Consider the following 19,792-nt stretch of genomic DNA (forward strand, 5'->3'; position numbering starts at 1 on the left):
GTACTGGGTCATGCGTTAATGAAATAAAAACCATGACAAAATGGAATCCACCTCTCCTTCACTCTGACCGGTGAACCATGGCAGTGTCAAACCCTAACCAGCCCCAAACCGAGAAACACCCTATCCTTTTATTCAAGGTACAAGCTCACAAAGTAATCTTGTTGAACAACATAAATTCACTCAGGGTAGACCAGAGCTTGTTCTGTCTGGACAGTGGCTCTGCCTGAAGGTTTGTGGAGCACAACAGGTAGCCAGCCACACCCAGGCCAGCTCTCAGTCCATTTATAGCTGGACTCAGGCCAGGTGTGACTGCTTAAATCAGCCGTCCTCCATCCCACGGCATACTGTAACTCCAAATGTTGGTGAGATACCGTCAATGGTTTCTCAAATTGTTGTAGAATTCATTTTCCAATATATCCTCCCCCATTGATTTAACATTGCACAATGCAAAAAGTCTCAAAGACACTATTTTAGCACATACTGTAAATGAATGCAACTTAATGCAAGCAAAGTGGATTCTAAAAGAACATTAGAAAACCTGGTTCAGTTTATAAAAATTTCAACCTCTGTTTATTTTACTATTTGAAGATCCGGAGAGCAGATGCTAATTCATACAGTATAGTATGATGAAATGCTTACATTATTACAGTTATATTGTAATGAGAACATTTCCAAATCCAATATTGCATGTCCAAACTGAACTTTTTAGGCCTGAATTACTCAATATTTTATGCTTTAAATATTAAAAAAATAGATATACAAGCTCACAGCGCGGGTGCCGCGCTGCGAGCTTGTAGATCTGCTATTTTTGAAAAATTGTGAAAATTAGAATTTTGACCCGATTCTATAAGTGTCTTTTTTGATTGTGTTTCTATGTCAGCAATCTGGCCAGCCATCGTCAAAGAAAAGGTCCTTTTCACTTAACTGGAGCTCAGTTAGTCTGTTCTTCAGAGACTACTGTCAGTGGTTCTCAAACTTTTTCATGTGAAGGACCCCCAAAATGATATTTATTTTGCCACAACGTTACAAACGTTCGCTTTAAAAATACATACATTCAATGATTTGCACACATTTTCACACCTTTTTCAAAAATAGCAGATCTACAAGCTCGCAGCGTGGCACTCGGTGCCGCGCTGTGAGCTTGTATATCTGCTATTTTTCAATAGTTAAAGCATTCAATAATTCTAGGCCTAAATGGGTTAATGGGCAAGGCCGTTTTGTTTGTACAGCAAATGAGCATTTACCACAGACACATACAGTATGTCCTTGTACAGACATACTGTATGGTGATCCCTGGCCATGGAGCCATCCACATGCAGGTGTAAGCCAGAGCCTCTGTGTCCCAAACAGGTGACGTCTTGGGGACGTCAAAGAAGCTTCTTTGCATGTCTCCGTGTGCATTTGTTTGACAGATGAAAAGGATTCAAAGAGATTTGCATCCAAGCCTGAGGTCGCCTCGGAGAAACCATGACTTTGGCCGCAGATCAAAGCGCTGTCATTTCTTTTTGTCACATAGTCGTCTAATGATTCAAACTCTGTCCACAGTGTTGATTTATCCATTTGTGACGCTGGGAGTGTACAAATGTAACCAAATGGACCCTAGCGGATTTATTTGGTTACACTTGTAAACTTGAGTTAAATTAACAGTATAGTCGTTAATAAATGCTCTACTCTAGATCTCACTCACATTAGATCCTCTTTTACAATTTTTTGGTACTTTTTACTGGAGTATTTCCTACTCCAGTACATCTCAGGGGCAAATATTGTACTTTTACTCCACTACAATTATTTGAAAACTTTAGTTGCTAGTTACTTTTTAGATTTAGATTTTTATTACTCTTCATACATTAACCTCACATTTCCGCCATTTGAAAATAGCTCACAATGTGTCACAATGCAACACATTTTGATACCAATACCTTTGTACTTTTACTCAAGTATTTTGTTTTATATGTAACAGAATATTTCTATATTGCAGTATTGATACTTTTAAAACCTTTTCCACCACTGGGTGAAATGTATGATCATACACTGAAGGCAGAAGCATCAAGCACTTGACTATCGGGCATATTCAATTGTATTGCAATCATAAAAATCAATATCAAGAATCATGCCAGATTGAACACCTCTGTGATTGCTGGAGTTGACTTTAATTTGTCTGACATCCTGACAGATGGCCGAAGCAATAAAAGTCAATTTAAATTTCTCACAAGACTTTACTTGACTGTTTGTGGTCCATGGTCGAGCTGTACACTGTACCTCTCCATAAGGTCAACTCCTTATTCCCTGTCCAAATACTGTATGACCATGCCTGGCTACTGAAGGCACATGACAGATAAAAGCACTAGAATACTGTCCTTTCCTGAAGCACTCAAGACCCAAGAGACATTTAAGCGTTTCTTTAAATCTGCAATCTGTACGTTTTATACCCAGTATTTTGAACGCATGTCTCCTGTGCGGGAGGCCAAAACTCTATGGCCTGTGAACTATTTGTCAACTGGTAGAGGTGTCCTACAGCACTGTGGTCAGGACCCATTTGTGGGTCGTGGACCAAATCTTTTGTGGGACACGACTGTTATTTTGCAAGATTTTCATACATTTTCATACACAAGAATTTTGTATGAAATAAAAAAAATAATACAGATTAAAAGAAACTCCACAAAAGGGTTAGTTTGAGTCTCCAATTAAAATGTTTGGGAACCACTGTCCTACAGTAGGTTTCTCAATCAAACATTAGGGAGACCACTTCCAACCACTGCAGGTATAGTGCTAGTTATATGCTAGTTATATAGTTTGATTAATTCAAATGGATCGCAGACAATGAACCATCGACGTGGTGAACCACAACAACTTCACGTTTCGTGTGCCAACATGCTAGCGTGATGGTGGGCTCTCTAAAAGCCTATTGGCTGTGGATTCAGGGAACCTATATTTTGCTTCCCTGCTATTTGAATAGCTTGCTTATTAGTGAACATAGGCCACCCCCGAGAGAACAGCTTCCATTCCAAAGACATGCTTCAATGGACGCCTGGCGTCAGGTGAAACATTAACTTTTGTTCTGCTGACTAGATGTTGCTTCCTTATTAGTGGACACGGGTGGACAAATGGTGGAAATTGTGTGTGTGTGTATGTGTGTGTGTATGTGAGTGTGTGTTTGAATGCATATGATCACTTAGGGGATGTCACCCTAATGGAAAGGGAGTGGGGGGGGGGGGGGGGGGGGGGGGGGAATTTGATCATTGCCATGGCAACCCATAAATCAAGGACCAAACATCTGTGCTCCTCTTCTTGGCCAATCGGAGGATGCCGATTAAGCCACGGTTCTTTGGCTCTGTTCCACGGAGGTCGGGTCTCGCCGTCTCCAAATCCATCCAGACGCGGCTTTCTGCACCAAACGGCAGCTCCTTCTCCTCTGTATCGCCTTCATAGAGAAAAACAACGACAGACCGCTTTTATAACTCGGCGTATGTGCTGCTGTAGGAGGGCCAAAAGCAGCTGCAACGATGGAAGACAGCCTTGAGGAACTAGATGTTAGATTCTGTTTCATCACGTCTTTCTGAACTCCATGACCAGTTTCTGACACAAAAGACCAACCGTTTATTTTTATTTATTTTTTTGTTTTTTTGTTTGTTGTTTTCCTCCACCACCGAGTACCTTGGAGCATCTTGTTGGGCCTCTTGTTTGTTGCATAGGCCCATAGCCTCCATCCCTCCCTGTCTGTCTGTCTGTCTGTCTGTCTGTCTGTCTGTCTGTCTGTCTGTCTGTCCGTCCCTGGTTCTTGTTTGGTCTATGGCGGCGTTGCAGGTGGCTCGGGTCAAAGTGAGCTGGACAGCCCTGCTGGTTCTGGCCCATTTCACCTACCTGCTGGTGGGGGCCACCATCTTCCAGATACTGGAGCGCGAGGCGGAGAGCAACAACCGCAACCACTTCCAGCTGGAGAAGCTGAACTTCCTGGCCAACTACACCTGTCTGGACAGGGAGGCCCTGGAGAAGTTTGTTCAGGTTCTCTCCTCCACTCGTCGTTCCTGTTTCTCTTTAGATGTTTCTTCATTAGATGCATTTCGTCTCTGTCAGGTGGAAACCTCATTATGTCCAAAACTGTTACTTTTCAGGATTCAAACTAATAAGGAGCAGATCGACAAGCTTGAAACGTGACGCTTTGCGCAGCATTCGGAGCTTGCAGATCTACTACTTTTCTACTTTTTATGCTTTTGTGTGATGCTGTAGATCAAGTAGTTAATTTACCAAAAAGTTTGAGATTTCTGCCCGACAGCGACGAATTCTTGACTTCTTGTTAGTTTTTGTTATTTTAATCAAGTGTTGATTATACACTGAATGGTAAAAGCATGGATTATGGCACTGGAATTAAGTGAACATGACTATTAGTTTTTGGAAAGAGTTTGAATGAAAACATAGTGTACGGCCTGCACTACATTGAGTTGGTATTGCCAATATAATCATAATTTACAAAACACTCAGGGGTGTTGACGTAATGGACCAAGCGTATTAATGATTGATTGTACTTGTCCTTCATAAATATATATATTCTTTTTAAAACACAGATTAGTTATTTAAATTAGTTTAGCAGATACTGTATGACAAAAAAATATTTGTCAGATCGATTTTATGAATAGGCCTACTGTGTACACAGTACACACAGTAATAAATGGTGGCACCATAACCTGGCTTATTCAATCAATATTTCTTTTGTACGTTTGCCAAAATAATTTCATGCATCAGCAAGATTCCCTTGCTGATGCAGAGAGAGAGAGAGAGAGAGATGTTGGTGAGCTTAATGTTTTTTTTAACTCACATCTTATTTTCTTTTTATTGTGCAGGTGATTCTGGATGCCTGGGAGAAAGGAGTGAACCCATCTGGCAACTCGACCAACCCCAGCAACTGGGATTTCAGCAGCTCCTTTTTCTTTGCTGGCACAGTGGTTACAACTATAGGTGTGCACTTGTGATATAGAAAAGTGATCCTCAACCTTTTCAGGCTGTGACCCCCAAAAATGATCATATTTAAAATGGGGACTGACAAACACTTGGAATTGTAGGAGTTGAGGAATTTACAGTAGATTGACTCGGTTCCACAGATAAATATTGTGAAAATAGCCGATCTATAAGCTCTCAACGCCTCGTTGTGAGGTGTTGTGAGCTTGTAGATTGGCTATTTTCATAATATTTTCCTCTTATATGAATTGACAATGTGGACAATGTTTGACCATTATTTTTATTTTATGTTTAAGTTGCATAGTGCCGCTTTGAGTGCGAGTTAGGATTCTGTGTGTGCTGTTGATTTTTGTATGTAAATGTTTATGGTGGTTGGCAGGCTATGGCAACCTGTCTCCTAGCACGGTGTCTGGCCAGGTGTTCTGTGTGTTCTACGCACTGTGTGGGATCCCGCTGAACCTGGCCTTCCTCAGCCAGCTGGGCAAGTGTCTCACCCTCCACCTGGGACGCCTGGAGAGGGGCATGGTCTCCTTCGTCCCCCACCAGGTATGCCCGCCAAATGTGAATGTGCATTGACTCCATATCGTCGCTGTCTTTTTGTGTCTTTTACGAAGATCAACACCCTACTTGATCATACTAAAGCGTCACACAAAAGCATCAAAAGTAGCAGATCTAAAAGCTACCAAACCTAGTGTGAAGTGACACGTTTTGAGCCTGATTTTGTTTCCTGAAAGGTACCAGTGTTTGATATATCTCCATATTCTTACTTTCATTTTCTTTTTTGTGAATTAACTTGAATTTTTCATGAATTATCAAAAACCTACTTTGACCTACTTAAGTATTAAATATATTGAGGATATTTATGGCGTGATACTGAAGGGGCCTGCCATCTAGAACAGGGTTTGTCTGTATCTCTGTAAGACGTAGGCTGTTGTAGCCCATGTAGGGGTATTTGAGCCATATTTAGCCAGTCCGAAAGCCCTTTCAATTGCACAGGGAAGCCATCGTGTTATTAGACTTACTGTATATATATACTGTATATAGCAACAACTACACACAGAGGTGTTCCCAGTTTGAAAGGCATAACAACATATAGGTGTTCCAGGACTAAATGGGGATAATAACACTGTTTCCAACCCCCTGTCCCGCCCTGTCCCGTCCCGTCCCATCCAGCAGCAGTCGGTGGAGGTGGTGACCGTGAGCTTGTTCCTCATGACGGGCAGCCTGCTGTTCCTGGTTATCCCTCCGCTGGTGTTCAGTTATGTGGAAGACTGGTCGTTTGGAGAGGGCTTCTATTACGCCTTCATCACCCTCAGCACCATTGGCTTTGGAGACTATGTTGTGGGTGAGTGTGGTTAATGGTGATGTGGCAAACCATGACACACACCAAAATGTAATTGGCTTTTTTTTTATATCAGATATGGTAATGTTAGACGTACTCCCAATTCACCCTTTGTCAAGTCCCGCCCGTTGTCCCGCCCCTCTTCACTACCATTGTAATTCAGTTGCTTCGTATTGTTATTCTGTGTATTCAATTCTCATTTCAAACTTGGTTTCAGTGAAATGGAGCTGCTCAGTGGCAGTATAGTGACTCAGCATGTTTTTAAATGTTTTTATTCCTCCAAAAATTATGTTTTAGCAAATTTAACATAAAAAAGGCGGAACCAGGGCGGGACAACTCAGATAGAGCCTGCTAGTTGGTCAGTCAGGGACCAACCAGAAGGCTAACAAAGGGTGAATTGTTTTGAATAATTTAAGTACATGAGCAATCGATATAATCATTTATTCATTGTATCATGCATCACTATGGAAATCCTTAAAAATAAGATCAGTTCGGATAAGATGAGATGAAATAGACATTAGATGTATTTTATTGTTCCAAGGAAAATCCGTCTTTAGATATACCATACAAGGGAAAGACTTAAGATACATACTTTATTGTTCAGAGAAATCTGTCCGGGACACTTTGGTATCTGCTCTTAGAAATACATTAAATACAGTAAATGCCAATGTCAGTGCCAATGACGTATTTTGACGTATATAATAAAAAATGATTATTATTGATTATTTTTCTTTTTTTTTTTCATTTTTTCTTTTTTTTTCAAAGATGTCAAAATGACCTGTGATCAGAGAGATGCTTTTCTCTGTTTGTGTGTTGGCTCCCTCGTTTAGCTGATTGAGAAAATGTGTGTCCATTCTAGTGGATGGACACTTTTTTTGATTCATTCAGCTCTATCTCTGGAACCATTTGTCTGATTGACAAAATTATTTTTGCCACTGAATCACAACAACTGTGTCTGTTTCTGTGGGGAAAAAAATCTAAAAAAAAAATATTTCTTTTTTCATTGCATAGTAAAGAAAAACATCAAAATCCTGGCACAGGGACCTTGGGGCCATTTTGGCCTGGCATGGATACAGTACTTCTTTGCAGTGGCGTCAGTTCAGAAAAAGGTAAGGTATGGCAACATGACTGGTGTCTTGACACCAGTCATGTTGCCATACCTTAGCAACAGGCATGATACATTCTATTTTTCTTCCCCAAAAATGTCTATGGTTATTGGGCTGGATATGGCAGTCTGGAACAGTTGTTCAAGTGCGGCTAAAAAGCATATAGTAAACGTGCCACAATTAAAGAGGTGGTGCCATAGTTTTGTACTTTTTCTGTTTTTCATGTGTCTAGGAGGTTGAAAGTACTTCATTAGACCCCCTGGTGTGTTTTTTTTTTGAGAAATGATGTATTCTCTTTGTATTTGTTTGTTTTCTCTTGGAGGCTGCCACCTTGTGGTGAAAAGTGTCAGTTAAAAAACACAGATACTAAGTATGTCACACTATCAACTCCTCCCCTATTTACCATTCACCCAACGCTGTGGGGTGTGGCTATATCAGCTGGGTCACCACCCACCATGCCATCCATGCATACTTAATGAACTGGGGGTGTGGCCACATAAAAACCCAATTTTAACTCTTTCTGTACAATAGGGGAATATACTACTCTGTCAAGATGGGGAGAATAAAAGTGTGGAGAATATTATTATAATACCTTGTTAAATTTTGCATTTGTAGTTATTTTAATGTAATTTAACAACATAACCAGCACAGATAGACAAAGAGACATCCATGGATTTATATGTTAAAGTAACCTGGACCCAGGGTATGGCAGCTGCATACCCCTGCCATACCCAATTGACGCCCCTGCTTCTTTGTTTCTTTGACTGCTCCCAAATCTCAACAAACACCACTGTCTCTCCAGGGACGGACCCAGACAAGCAGTACATCTCCGTGTACCGCAGCCTGGCCGGGGTCTGGATCATCTTCGCCCTGGCCTGGCTGGCTCTGATCCTCAACATGGGAGCCAGGATCGTGGAGCACTTCATCGGCCTGACGCACCCCGGCTTCAGGAAGCAGAAGGAGGAGGAGGAGGAGGGCGTGTCGTCCAGTAAACTGGAGGATGGAAGGTTGGGCCCCGCTGGGGCCATTCAGTCAAAGATCTGAAGAGTGGGACTCTCGTCTGGGAATTTGCTACTGAATGTTTGATATGCCTGGGGCTCTGGGGGTCCTTGAAGGGGTTCCCCAGCAAAATGAATGAATACAGCATACCCCTTATCCATATTTTTTTACGTTATATAAAAGAAATTGCAGATATTGTACATCTGCTACTGTATTTTTGAAGTTTTGATGTTTTCAAAATAATTCTTTGAATCTTTGTTTTTTTTACACAAATCTTCTCTTTTGGGGGCTCCCTGTCACAAGAGATTTTCAGATGGGGTACGCGGCCTAACATATATAAGGGGGGGGGGGGGGGGGTGCATGAAAAGGATTGAGAACTACTGCATTAGGCCACAGACCTACATTTGCTGCATTTCTTTTTCTTTTTACCTTGGGACCTCCGTCTGCAGTGCAAAACAATGTGTATAGTGTAGTTAAAGCAAGTGTGTAATATGTGCTATGTTCTGTAGATTGTACTGTACATATTGTGATATAAACTGGGACAATTCACTCAAATGGAACATCAGTGCGGAGAACGCTAGCAAAATGCCCAGCAATGGCAGTTTCTTTCCTAAGATACAAAACAAAACGAAAATCGAAATAAAACAAAGCCTCAAGACCAAACGGTATAGGGGTTGGTAGTGACACGGACTGTACACATTGGGAAAGGATAAAATAATAATAATAATAATAGTTTTAAAACATAAAAGATGATTGATTGATTGATTGATTGATTGATTGAAAACAAATATTAGTATTAGTTGCCATTTTGTACATATTCTGTTGGTATTGTAATGTGTTGCTTATATTATACTGTGTTAATTTCATCCTGGTGCAAAACCCTCTGCTGTAATGTATTACGGTGGAAACGCATGATTTTGTGTGCGTGTGAATACGTACACGCGTGCGTGATTCTGCACTCATGTATGTCCACATCTGCGTTTTGTGTACTGACTCCAGTGAAGTGAACCGTCATTGGCTATCTTAAACAAACACAATCAGGACGTGTGTGCGATGCCTGGTCAGACATGTTGGAACCCGAGAGCTGGCGTCAGGGTGCAGGGATGTGGACAGGGAAGATGACCTCTAGGAGAGACAGGAGTCCAAAGTGTCCATAATATTAACCCTATATGGTCGAGTGGAGTCCCTCATGGCTGTAAGATAGTGTATTTTCACTGTACTTGTTTTGCTATTGTGGGGAAAGCTTTAGCTGAAAACAGCCGATCGATAAGCTTACACCGCTGTGTTATCCAACTTTTCCCTAGAATAGTATAATATGGATTCAATCTTTTCTTTTTCTTTTTTCCCCACATGCTATAAGAGTTTAAATATGCTTTTAGAAAAACATGTATGCCCTTTGTAAAGTTTCGATGCCTTATTAACCCATAGGTTTTTACAATTTACCGACTTTAGGTTGCACGGAAGCATCAGCAGTAAATACAATACTGATGTTCACCACTGTGTTGAGTGTAAATATGTAAATGCTGCAGAGACTGCTGTTGCTACATTTGAATGATAAAGATTCACCTTTTGTTTCTGGAGAAGCAGACATATGAAAACCAAAGTATTCTCGCAAGGGATGAATGTCAACTTAAAACAGTTGAACAAAACAAAAATACAACCAGAGCAATGTGTCTTTATGCATGGAAACACACCAGCACAATAATACAGTGGCTGGGAAATGAGGCCATCTCGCTGATGTCACGATAAGTCAGCTATGTCCATATATGGAGTTTAACATTAGCTCTAGATATCCTCGCCGGCTCCATAATATATGAAGCTATAGATCGTCCTAGGTCCAAATATGGAGTTTGTGAGGTCAGACTAGACTTAATAAGATGTGTCGGATATCTCCATATGGAGTACCAACATTCAATGAGTAACTATGGCGACCTATGATGTGAGAGTAAGTGAGTGCCTTCGTTACAGTGATGTTTAGATACCGCTTCACATCATCTTATTTGTTTTAGGATTTCTGAGCGGTGTGACCGCTCCTACGTCTGGCTAGCTTTGTTTGTATGAGCACAAGATTAACGTCACACAAGACTATAAGTAATAGAGAGCAAACATCACCACAGCTGATGTCACGGACAGAACGGCCCATACAAGGAGATAATGCACGTGTGTCATGTTTGATACCATGCACAGGTAACTGCTCCTACGTCTGGCTTTGTATGTATGAATGTCAGTATTATGAGCACGGAGCTGCATATATGGAGATAACTAACGTCACAAACGTATATATGAGTGTCCGTATGAGTGTCCTTATGAGTGTCCGTATGAGCGCGGAGCGCGGTACTCCATGTATGGAGGTAACTAACATCACCGATAGAATGGCCCATACAAGGAGATATGCAAATAGGTGGTGTTGTTTTTTTTCTTTTTTTAAGATATGTTTCTGGGCTTTTATGCCTCTATTGATAGAACAGTAGACTGACAGAAAATGGGGAGAGAGATGGGGAGTGATAAGCCCGGATCAGAGTCTACGGTGGAGAGCTATCCACCGCAAATTTGAGGTGGAAAGCTTTCCACCTCAAGTCAGAAAATAAGTGCAGGCCATCATAGTACGCCACGGTGGAGTCCTATTCACCGTGACTGACTAGTCTAGATTGACCAATCAGTGAACGGGGTGTAGAGCCTGTCTGTCTGATAGTAAAAACAGAGAGATGTGTTGGGACTCGCGGTGGAAAGCTCTCCACCGCGAGGAATGATGTAACGTTGTAGTTTCATGACTCAAAAAGACTCGAAAAGACTACACCGCGGTGGATAGCCTTCCACCGCAGACCCGACTATGATCCGGGCTATACGCAGCAAAGGTGGTCGTGATTGGGACTCGAACCAACAACACGCTGTCAGGCTACACTGATCATATGTGGTATGCGCCTGGACCGGTAGGCCATCGAGCACCCCTGTATGTGTCGTGTTTGATACCACTTCGCACAGGTGCTGTATAGGAGTCCCTGGCATAACATATTTTCACTGCCAAATACATATTAACTTGGGGGTCCTTGCCATGAAGAAGTTTGAGTTCCACTGAACTAGCCAGCCTCCTCAGGTTCCTCTCTGGCATTTTATCTCATTCTCCTCCACCAGATTTGCATGCAAGTCTATTTGGGAGAGTGACGCCTTGGGTGCGGGTGGAGATTCATTTGCCTGCAATGCATGGAAAGCAGAGAAAAGCCCAGGCTGAGACAAACCCTTCACATAGTCGGGCTGCGTCAGAGGTTTCAGAACCCCACACTTAAAGCCCACATCCCAGTGAGCCATGGGCATCATGGAGATGCTCAAGCGGTCGCGGGTACCCTCCATCCTCTTCCTGGGCCTGGTGTACGTGGCCTACGTGCTGAGCGGCGGGGCGGTCTTCTGGGCGCTGGAGGGGGACCACCCGGAGGACATCAGTGGCATACTGAAGGAGAAGAGACGACTACTGAGTACCTATACCTGTCTCGGCCAGGAGGGCCTGGAGGCAGTGGCAAAGGTGTGTCAGCGAAACGTAGGCCAGAAAAAAGACATTGATTTAAATTTGTTTTATTTTTGCGGGATGTTTTGGGTGTGGTTGAGTGTGTGGTGTGTATGGTTGAGTTGTGTAGGGTTGCATGCAAAGTCTCTGTCACTGATACAGCCTTTGTAATCCCTTTCACAGTGGTTAAAACATGGGGCGTTTCTTTGTCAATGTTTCTAATCCTGTTTTTATTTCCAACAGTATTCCAAGTGTTGTAATGCAAAAAAACTAAATTCTACTTCAAAATGTAACTATTAATTTTAGTTTGTTTGTTAGTTTTTTTTTACAGTCAGCTGTATCAAATAACGAAGGCAGTGCAATTAAGAGTGAAAAAAATCACACTCGTGTGAACTGAGCGGTGGAGGCTGCGTGTGTGTGTGTGTGTGTGCGCGCGTGCGTGCATGTGTGTGTGAATGTGAGTGTGCCTGGCCTGAACAACAGCGCCCCTCCCTTAACATGTGTGGTCAGAAAATGTATTGCAGGCTAAATACCTCAGGCTACATACGGACACACATACATACACGGCAGGGTTTCCGCTAGGCATTTTTGGGGCCGGCCACCGTGGCCGGCAGGATTATATTTTACCGGCCAATCAATTAATTTATCGGCCATATTATATTGAACGTCACACGTGTTTGCAGATGAGATACTGTATGTGCATGGTGCACATAATAATTACCCCATTTTATGTTAGCGCTGGGCTTCCTTAATTGCTCTTTATCACAGATGCAATTGCAATCTGTTCCTGAGTTAACAAAATAATATCCTAACTACTTATGTTAGAAGTGAATAGGTTAAAGTGGGCGCGCAACACAAGCGAACCGTTTGTGCGCCCTGCCACAAATTAATAAGTTAATTGTATATGATTTTGGCTTCACCGTCTCATTAAACCTTAATATGCAAACACACAACATTTGTTTTGTTTTGTTAATGTTATGTTGGTGCAAGGAAGGTTACTAACTTGCCTCTGTTGCTTTGACCACGATGGGATCACATCCATGCGATCAGAAAGTCATTATAATATCCACGATTCCACAGAGTTCGGGTCCCTTTTTCATTATCGTCTACTCTGGGTCCAGCTTGGTCTAGAACCCCAGTTCTGTTCTGATTATAACACTAAAACCACGCTGTAGAGGTGCCAATTTGATAGCCTTACATTAATCCGCTCCTGCAGGACTTCTGCATTGACGGGGGGATGTCTGCAGGGCTCCCTGCAGACATCCCCCCGTCACAATGCAGAAGTCCTGCAGGAGCAGATTAATGTAAGGCTACCAACTTGACGGAGCTGTGAAACGTGATGTGTGCTTCTCCGTAAGGCCGTGTGCGTGTCTAAAATAGCAGACATACAAGCTCACAGCGATGCGCGTTTCGACTTGTTGTGAGCTTGAAGCTCATGCACGTAACATAGAGATGGGATTTATGGCTATTTGAAGTGAGCCGGATCTCTGGGATCCATTCCTTTCAAAGAGCCGTTCAAAAGACTAGCGTGCTTTTCCCACCACTGTTCAGGAACGGCTCCCTACTGTGAACCGTTCATTTCAAAGAGCCGTTCAAAAGACTTGATTCGTTCGCGAAAGTCCCACCTCTAACAGCGCAGCATGAAGCAGCTCCGCTGTCGTCAGACTCACAGAAGACAGAACATGATACAAATTTAAAATTATGATAGGTTTTAATGGTTGTAGCTTTACTACTTTAGACAAATAATCATGTGAATAATAAGATTAAATGATAAAATAGCCTAAGAGGCATTTTCCCAGCCGGCCACGGTGGCCGGTGGACTTTATAATTACCGGCCAATGAAACATTTAACCGGCCATTGGCCGGTAAATACCGGCTAACGGAATCTCTGATACACGGCTACACACACGGCCACGCTATGGAGACGGTGTGACCACCGCTCAATAAGAAAATAAGAAACCATGGTACTATGTGTGGTATGTAAGCCTCAAAACTAAAAACAAACTAGAAAGATGTAATTCTGGGTAAATTGCAAGTGTGGTTGCCGTGACGAGTCACGAGGAATCGACTGACACCATACCTCTTTGCCAAAAATAGCAGATCTACAAGCACGCAGAATGTTTGGCCCCAGAATAGGAACGCTAGGATTCATGTAGTGATTAAGGAACGTTGACAAAGAGACATCCATTCAATGCAAATGTCACCTTCCCTAGACACCATGACACACTGTTTTGCCTACAGTATGTGTTTCACACGATTTAACCTGCTGGAAAATTCTACCTTTTCTTTTTTTACCCACCTGCATGGTGACAACAGCTTAGAAGGCGTGACTTTTAAACAGAACTAAAACAATAAAACTAGAACTAGTTTAGCAAAGTCTGCAATGCATGCTGCTCATGTTTGCATGAGCTTATCGGTGTTAATCAGTGCAGTTCTGACTTCAAATAGTCCAGTCATGTGACCAAGGCTCCTTAGATGTGCATGAATAGAGAACTGTCTGTCTGTCGGCTCTGTGGAAGGTCATGGGCAACGTTTTTGGAGCGGTGAAAGCGCTCCCAATAGACAGGTATGTCCGTGGGTATGTCCCTGGGTGGCTGGGTGGCTGGGTGGCTGGCCGTGTCCGTAGCCTGGCAATACCTTGAGTGGCCACACACAACACACTAGTTAAAGGAGGGGCGCTGTTTTGTGCAGGCCAGGCACACTCACCACTCACTCACAGGCACAGTTTACAGTTTACAGTTTAGGCATTTAGCAACACACACAGGGTATAGCTGCTCAGATTCACCGCTCCACTTCGAACCGAGGTTTGATTTTTACATAAATGTTTACTATAAAAAATGATTTCAAAAACTTTAATTGGTAGCAGTGTAGGCAGGGACGTGCTGGTCATTGGGAAAAGCAGGACAACTCCCGAACGGCCGGTTAATTCCCGGCCGGTCCAGGCCGGCCATAAGGAATAAATTAAAAATAAAATGTCGGCCTTCGTTCCATTTTGGGGGCTGGGCGGCCAACAAAGTAAATCGTCACTGTCGGGCAGAAACCTTGTATGTCCAAGTTTCAAATTTATACATTTTTTCGCAAAGCAAAGCCCTACTTCATCATACAAGGCCGTTGCGGTGCGAGGCGTTGTGTGCTTGTAGATCGGCTGTTTTCATTAGTTTAAATCATTTTTAAAATGATAAATACAAAACAAACGGTTTTGGACATACAAGGTTTCCACCCGACAACGACGAAATCTAACTCATGTGTACAGTAATTGGCCCACTGGCTTGTCACTTGTCATGATCTGAAATGGCAAATCTTTGAGTAGCAGCAGCGCAATGAGGGCCTCTCCAACTCTTTTTTTCCCGGGCTGAATCAGGGGCCCAGCATGTCCCTGAGTGCAGGTCAATGAAGGCCATGAAGCTTGGGCTGAAACGTTGCCCAAATGATGTCATAGTAGTGATGGTACTGAGGCTATATAGTGGTGACATCATAGGCCGGCCACCAAATACATGGCTCCTATTTCACCCTGTGCAATGACCTCAGCAACGCTGAGGCCATCCCTGGAATACATTTAAAACATTTACTTCATAGTTTCTCTGTTGAGAAAGTAAAATGCTTTTGTTATCAAGTATTTCAGCACATAATTTGATCCCAATGGGATACAAAATTCAAGCTACTGACTATTCCATCCGATTTTAAATGTTTCCCTATTTCTTATTGACAATAACTGACAATTTGGCCAATGTTTGACCAGCTTTTATAGTGTAGTAAGTTGTTGATTACCTTTGATACAGTAATGGTATTTTTCCTTTCTTCTTAAAAGTCATAAAATAGTCACTTCCCGACCCACAGGTTGAGAACCACTGCTGTCTTCAGTGCTGATCAGTGCTATATTCTTACATAATTAGGGCAGCAAGTTGCCAATCTGGACCGTTCTGTTATTTGTGATGCTTCAGTGTCACATTCAGGACCAGGCCTCTGAGGCCTTTCATGTTAACTCACTGTGTCAACATTAACTGCACTGACACGGCACTGTTCTGGGCTTGGTCTCTAAATCATCTGGACAGCTATGGTCCATTGACCCAGAAGCCATGAATGTGCCTATTAAATAAGAATAATGTTGTATAATTCCATGTGTCTTCTTCATGTTACATAAGTGGCCAGTTACAGCATGATTCATCATGGTCTGGAAACCTATAGGAAAAATGCTGTAGACGTTAGTTGTTCATCGTGTTCTCTTCCGATTCGGGGCCAGGTTTGCAGGGGACCTACATTACGATATGAGATATCCTCCATTTCAGGAAATATTAAACAAATTGATTGGTACTTTTATGGTCGCTGTCAGAGTTGAGCGGACACCTTGTAGTAGTTTTAGCATTCAAACATCTATGTGGGGAATACAAGATAACATGTTGTTAAAGCAGTTATCCCTGTTCGTAGGACTCTCTCATACTGAACACTGGTTATTTCAGACAGAACAATACCCGGTGGCTGAATTTCACTCTTAAAATTGTGTTCTTTTTTTGTTTGTTTTTTTAGGTGATTGAAGATGCATCTAGTCTTGGGCTGAGTCTGAAAGGCAACCAAACCACAGATGGCTTCTGGAAGTTCCACAGCTCAGCTGTGTTTGCTGCCACTGTGGTCACCACTATAGGTTGGAACCACCACAAAGCAATAATCTATATTTCTATTTTTGTTGCTATTTTTATGTGACATTAAAGGGTCTTGAGGTCACTTCTTAAGGTCCCACCAACAAGGCTGAAGACCTGGAGGATAGATCATTTCCCACTGTAGTGCCCTAACTGTGGAATGATCTTCCACCCCACGTTAGTGTCTCAAACCTTGAATAGATTTCAATAAAATATCAATCAATGTGATAGCAGGTGTACAGTATATACATGATGTTGCAGTTCATTGGAACAGTGTCTAACCTGGTGTGATGATGTGTTGCAGGTTACGGGAACATCAGCCCCAGCACCATGGCGGGCCAGATCTTCTGTGTGTTCTTCGCTCTGATCGGCATCCCTCTCAACATGGTGGTGCTCAACAGGGTGGGCAAGTACATGTTGGTTATAGAGAGGAACATCTGCGACTTCATGGAGACCAAGACCAACCACAGGGTGAGGACTGGAGGAGGATGACATTCTTAATGTTTCCCAAACAATGGGTTATTATGACCCAGCTTTGGGGTCACAGACCCATTTGTATGGGTCGTGAGTGAATATACCCGTTTTAGTTGTTTTACTTCATAATTAATTTTTGTCAGTTTGGGTGAGATACCATTATGTACGGTATGTAAACTTGTATGTTTGAAGTTGGAACCGCTGAAATCAATAATGTATTTTGGATATTGACCCACATCAACCCCAGCATTCGTATGTCTGGCGAGTCGTCTATATGGCGTCACTCATCTCCATATTTGGACATGCTCGGGCACAGAAAGACATATTGAGTTTCTTTAGCTTGGACTCCCCGTGGATGGTTTTCTGAACTGTCCATGGCCCTCCTCTGAGACAAAGGGTATACAAAAATGGTACCATGTTATCATGAGCATTACTGAGGACCTACATGTCCTACACCAATTATATGAAGATGGGTTGGAAATGTCCACTTACTTATATTGATATTGGTTACAAATAGTGTTTTTGTTAAAAGGTTAAGCTCTACTGTATATAGAGTTGCGTCACTCCCGTTCACTTCATGGGGCCAGGTCTTCTACGCACACATCTATTGGCGTATAGTGACAAACGGCGAACCGGAAGTTTACAAAATGCATTGAAGTCTATGAGGTGTAAAGTGACAATGAACCACGTGACCAGCGCTGTTTCTGACCCCGCAGTGGCAGGACTCTCTGATTATACGGCTCTGCTCTGCTAGTAATGATTGCTAGTATAGAGTGTCGGGTAGGTGATACAATTTCAGGCAATCAGAGAGGGTTATTCTGTATCCTGACTGAGTTCTATATCCTGATTGGATAAGATTGGTATCCTGACCTGAAAATGCATTTTCTGTTTAGTAAAGAGCTGGAGAGACCAGGAGACTGTCTCTGTTACCGAAACAAACACTCTATATCAATGAGTACTATCAGAATATAGAGCTATTTAACGCTTATATAACAGCATTGAATTATATTGCATATCGATATCGGACAGACATTTTGTATCGCCCATCCCTAAAGAAAATCACTTACCCTACCTTTAAGTAATAACTCTTGAGTACTTCTACCTCCACCCCACCGGTCTGATCTCTGCAGACGTGTGCCCGCGTCCTGGTCCACCTGGTGTCCTACCTGAGTGGCGTGGCTCTGTTCTTCGTGGTCCCCATGGTGGTGTTCAAAGAGCAGGAGGGCTGGACCTACGCCCAGGCCATCTACTACTGCTTCATCACCCTGAGCACCATCGGCTTTGGAGACTACGTCGCAGGCAGGTACAGGGGTTGGGATCCTTTAGGAGGTTCAACCATTCCGGTTCCTATATTTTGAAAAATCTACAGTATGTAATTTTGGCCTCCATTATAATTTTTTATAAACACTAATTCAATCATACATACAGTATTGCATAGGCCTACATATTATTGTAGTGGTTCTCAAAGTGAGAGTCAGCTAGAGCCTGAACCATGCCAGATCCTTTGGTCTGATGCCAAGCCTGATTTTGGAGAGTCCCCGGATTACAAATGTACAGTATGTTCTTATCAATTAGAAAAACATGATTTGAGAACATTTAAGATACATGTAAACCGATAACTTTTTAGCCCTATTAAAAAAATGTTGGGGGAAAATGTATAAACTTGGTTCCATTTGTACACACTTTAGAGTTACACATGGATAAATGGTATAGTATGCTGGAAAAAACACAACATTGAATTCGCAACAGCAGAGATCTTCAGACCGATATGGTATTCGTCTTTGTGAAATTGCACCAGTTAACATTTCCTTAAGTAGCTTTTCTTTTTAACACAAACTAATTCATCATCGTTGGCTCATTCATTCATGTATTTTGTAAATCTTTGTGATTGCTGTGTGTGTAAAACAGATAGTAACCCGGACACGACGTACCCCGAGTGGTACAGCTTCATCATGGCATCGTGGATCTTCTTTGGCCTGGCGTGGTTGGCGCTGCTTATCAACCACTCCATGGACATAATGGAGCGGCTCAACACTTACTTCAAAGGGGGGTGTTCCACTCCGCAGGGAGAGGCCAGTGGCCCCAACCCAGAGGCTGACACCCCTAACACTGAGGTGGAGGAGGAGCAGGAGGAGGAGGTCAAGGTGGCCCCAGTGACAGGATGATTGGCTCTGTGCATAACTGTATAGTCCCATTTTTTTCAGAATTGTGGCATAAGCCCATTTCCTATTCCAGTTCCTTTTCCGATAACTAAGTTTGTTTGGCTCGGCAGCAGCAGGTTTGAACTGCAAAGTGCAAACACATAGGCAGATCTGCTACTTTTGATGCCTTTGTTTGACGCTGTAGTATGATCAAGTAGGGCGTTAAAGGAGTAGTTGACCCCCAAAATGACTTTTTCTCTATCGATTACTCACCCCATGGGGTGAGTAATTGATTAAAGAAATAAGAAAAAAAAAAAAACATTTTGGGGGTGAACTAAGGTTAGAATATGGAGATAAGACAGCAATGGTTGCTGGAATGCGGCACGAAGCGGCATGTTTTGAGCTTGCAGATCTGCTACGTTTGCTGCTTTTGAATTTGAATCCTGAAAGTTACAGCAGTGATAGCCGAGTGGTTAGTGTCCATACCTAGGACTCTGGAGGTCCCAGAGGTCGCAGGTACGATTCCCTGCTCCAGCTATCACTGCTCCCCTCCCCCCGCGCGCCTTGTGCGAAGCACTGGGGTTCAGCTGGGTTAAGCTGAAAACTGAATTTCCCTTGTGGGATGACGTAGGTAAATTCATTCT

The 19,792-nt window shown here is 42.6% G+C and overlaps 2 protein-coding genes across 2 annotated transcripts in view; both read left to right on the plus strand.

The window, feature by feature from the left end:
- kif6 (kinesin family member 6) overlaps positions 1-8,445 on the plus strand; it is a gene marked incomplete at both ends in the record, with an annotated part of 173,812 nt that extends 165,367 nt beyond the window's left edge. Inside the window, 3 exons of the mRNA XM_080751059.1 lie at positions 5,333-5,499; positions 6,127-6,298; positions 8,204-8,445. Coding sequence (XP_080607185.1) covers positions 5,333-5,499; positions 6,127-6,298; positions 8,204-8,445 — 581 coding nt within the window. The remainder of the gene's footprint in view (positions 1-5,332; positions 5,500-6,126; positions 6,299-8,203) is intronic.
- A 3,259-nt stretch (positions 8,446-11,704) lies between these two features.
- LOC308306161 (potassium channel subfamily K member 17-like) lies at positions 11,705-19,172 on the plus strand (the record flags this gene model as incomplete). Its single annotated transcript, XM_080751060.1, has 5 exons — positions 11,705-11,917; positions 16,424-16,538; positions 16,838-17,004; positions 18,138-18,310; positions 18,920-19,172. 5 exons carry the CDS (start codon positions 11,705-11,707, stop codon positions 19,170-19,172), a joined length of 921 nt encoding a protein of 306 aa, XP_080607186.1.
- Between the last annotated feature and the right edge of the window lie 620 nt (positions 19,173-19,792).

This window comes from Nannobrachium achirus (genome assembly GCF_963921795.1).
Source record: "Nannobrachium achirus genome assembly, chromosome: 20".
Taxonomy (NCBI): domain Eukaryota; kingdom Metazoa; phylum Chordata; class Actinopteri; order Myctophiformes; family Myctophidae; genus Nannobrachium; species Nannobrachium achirus.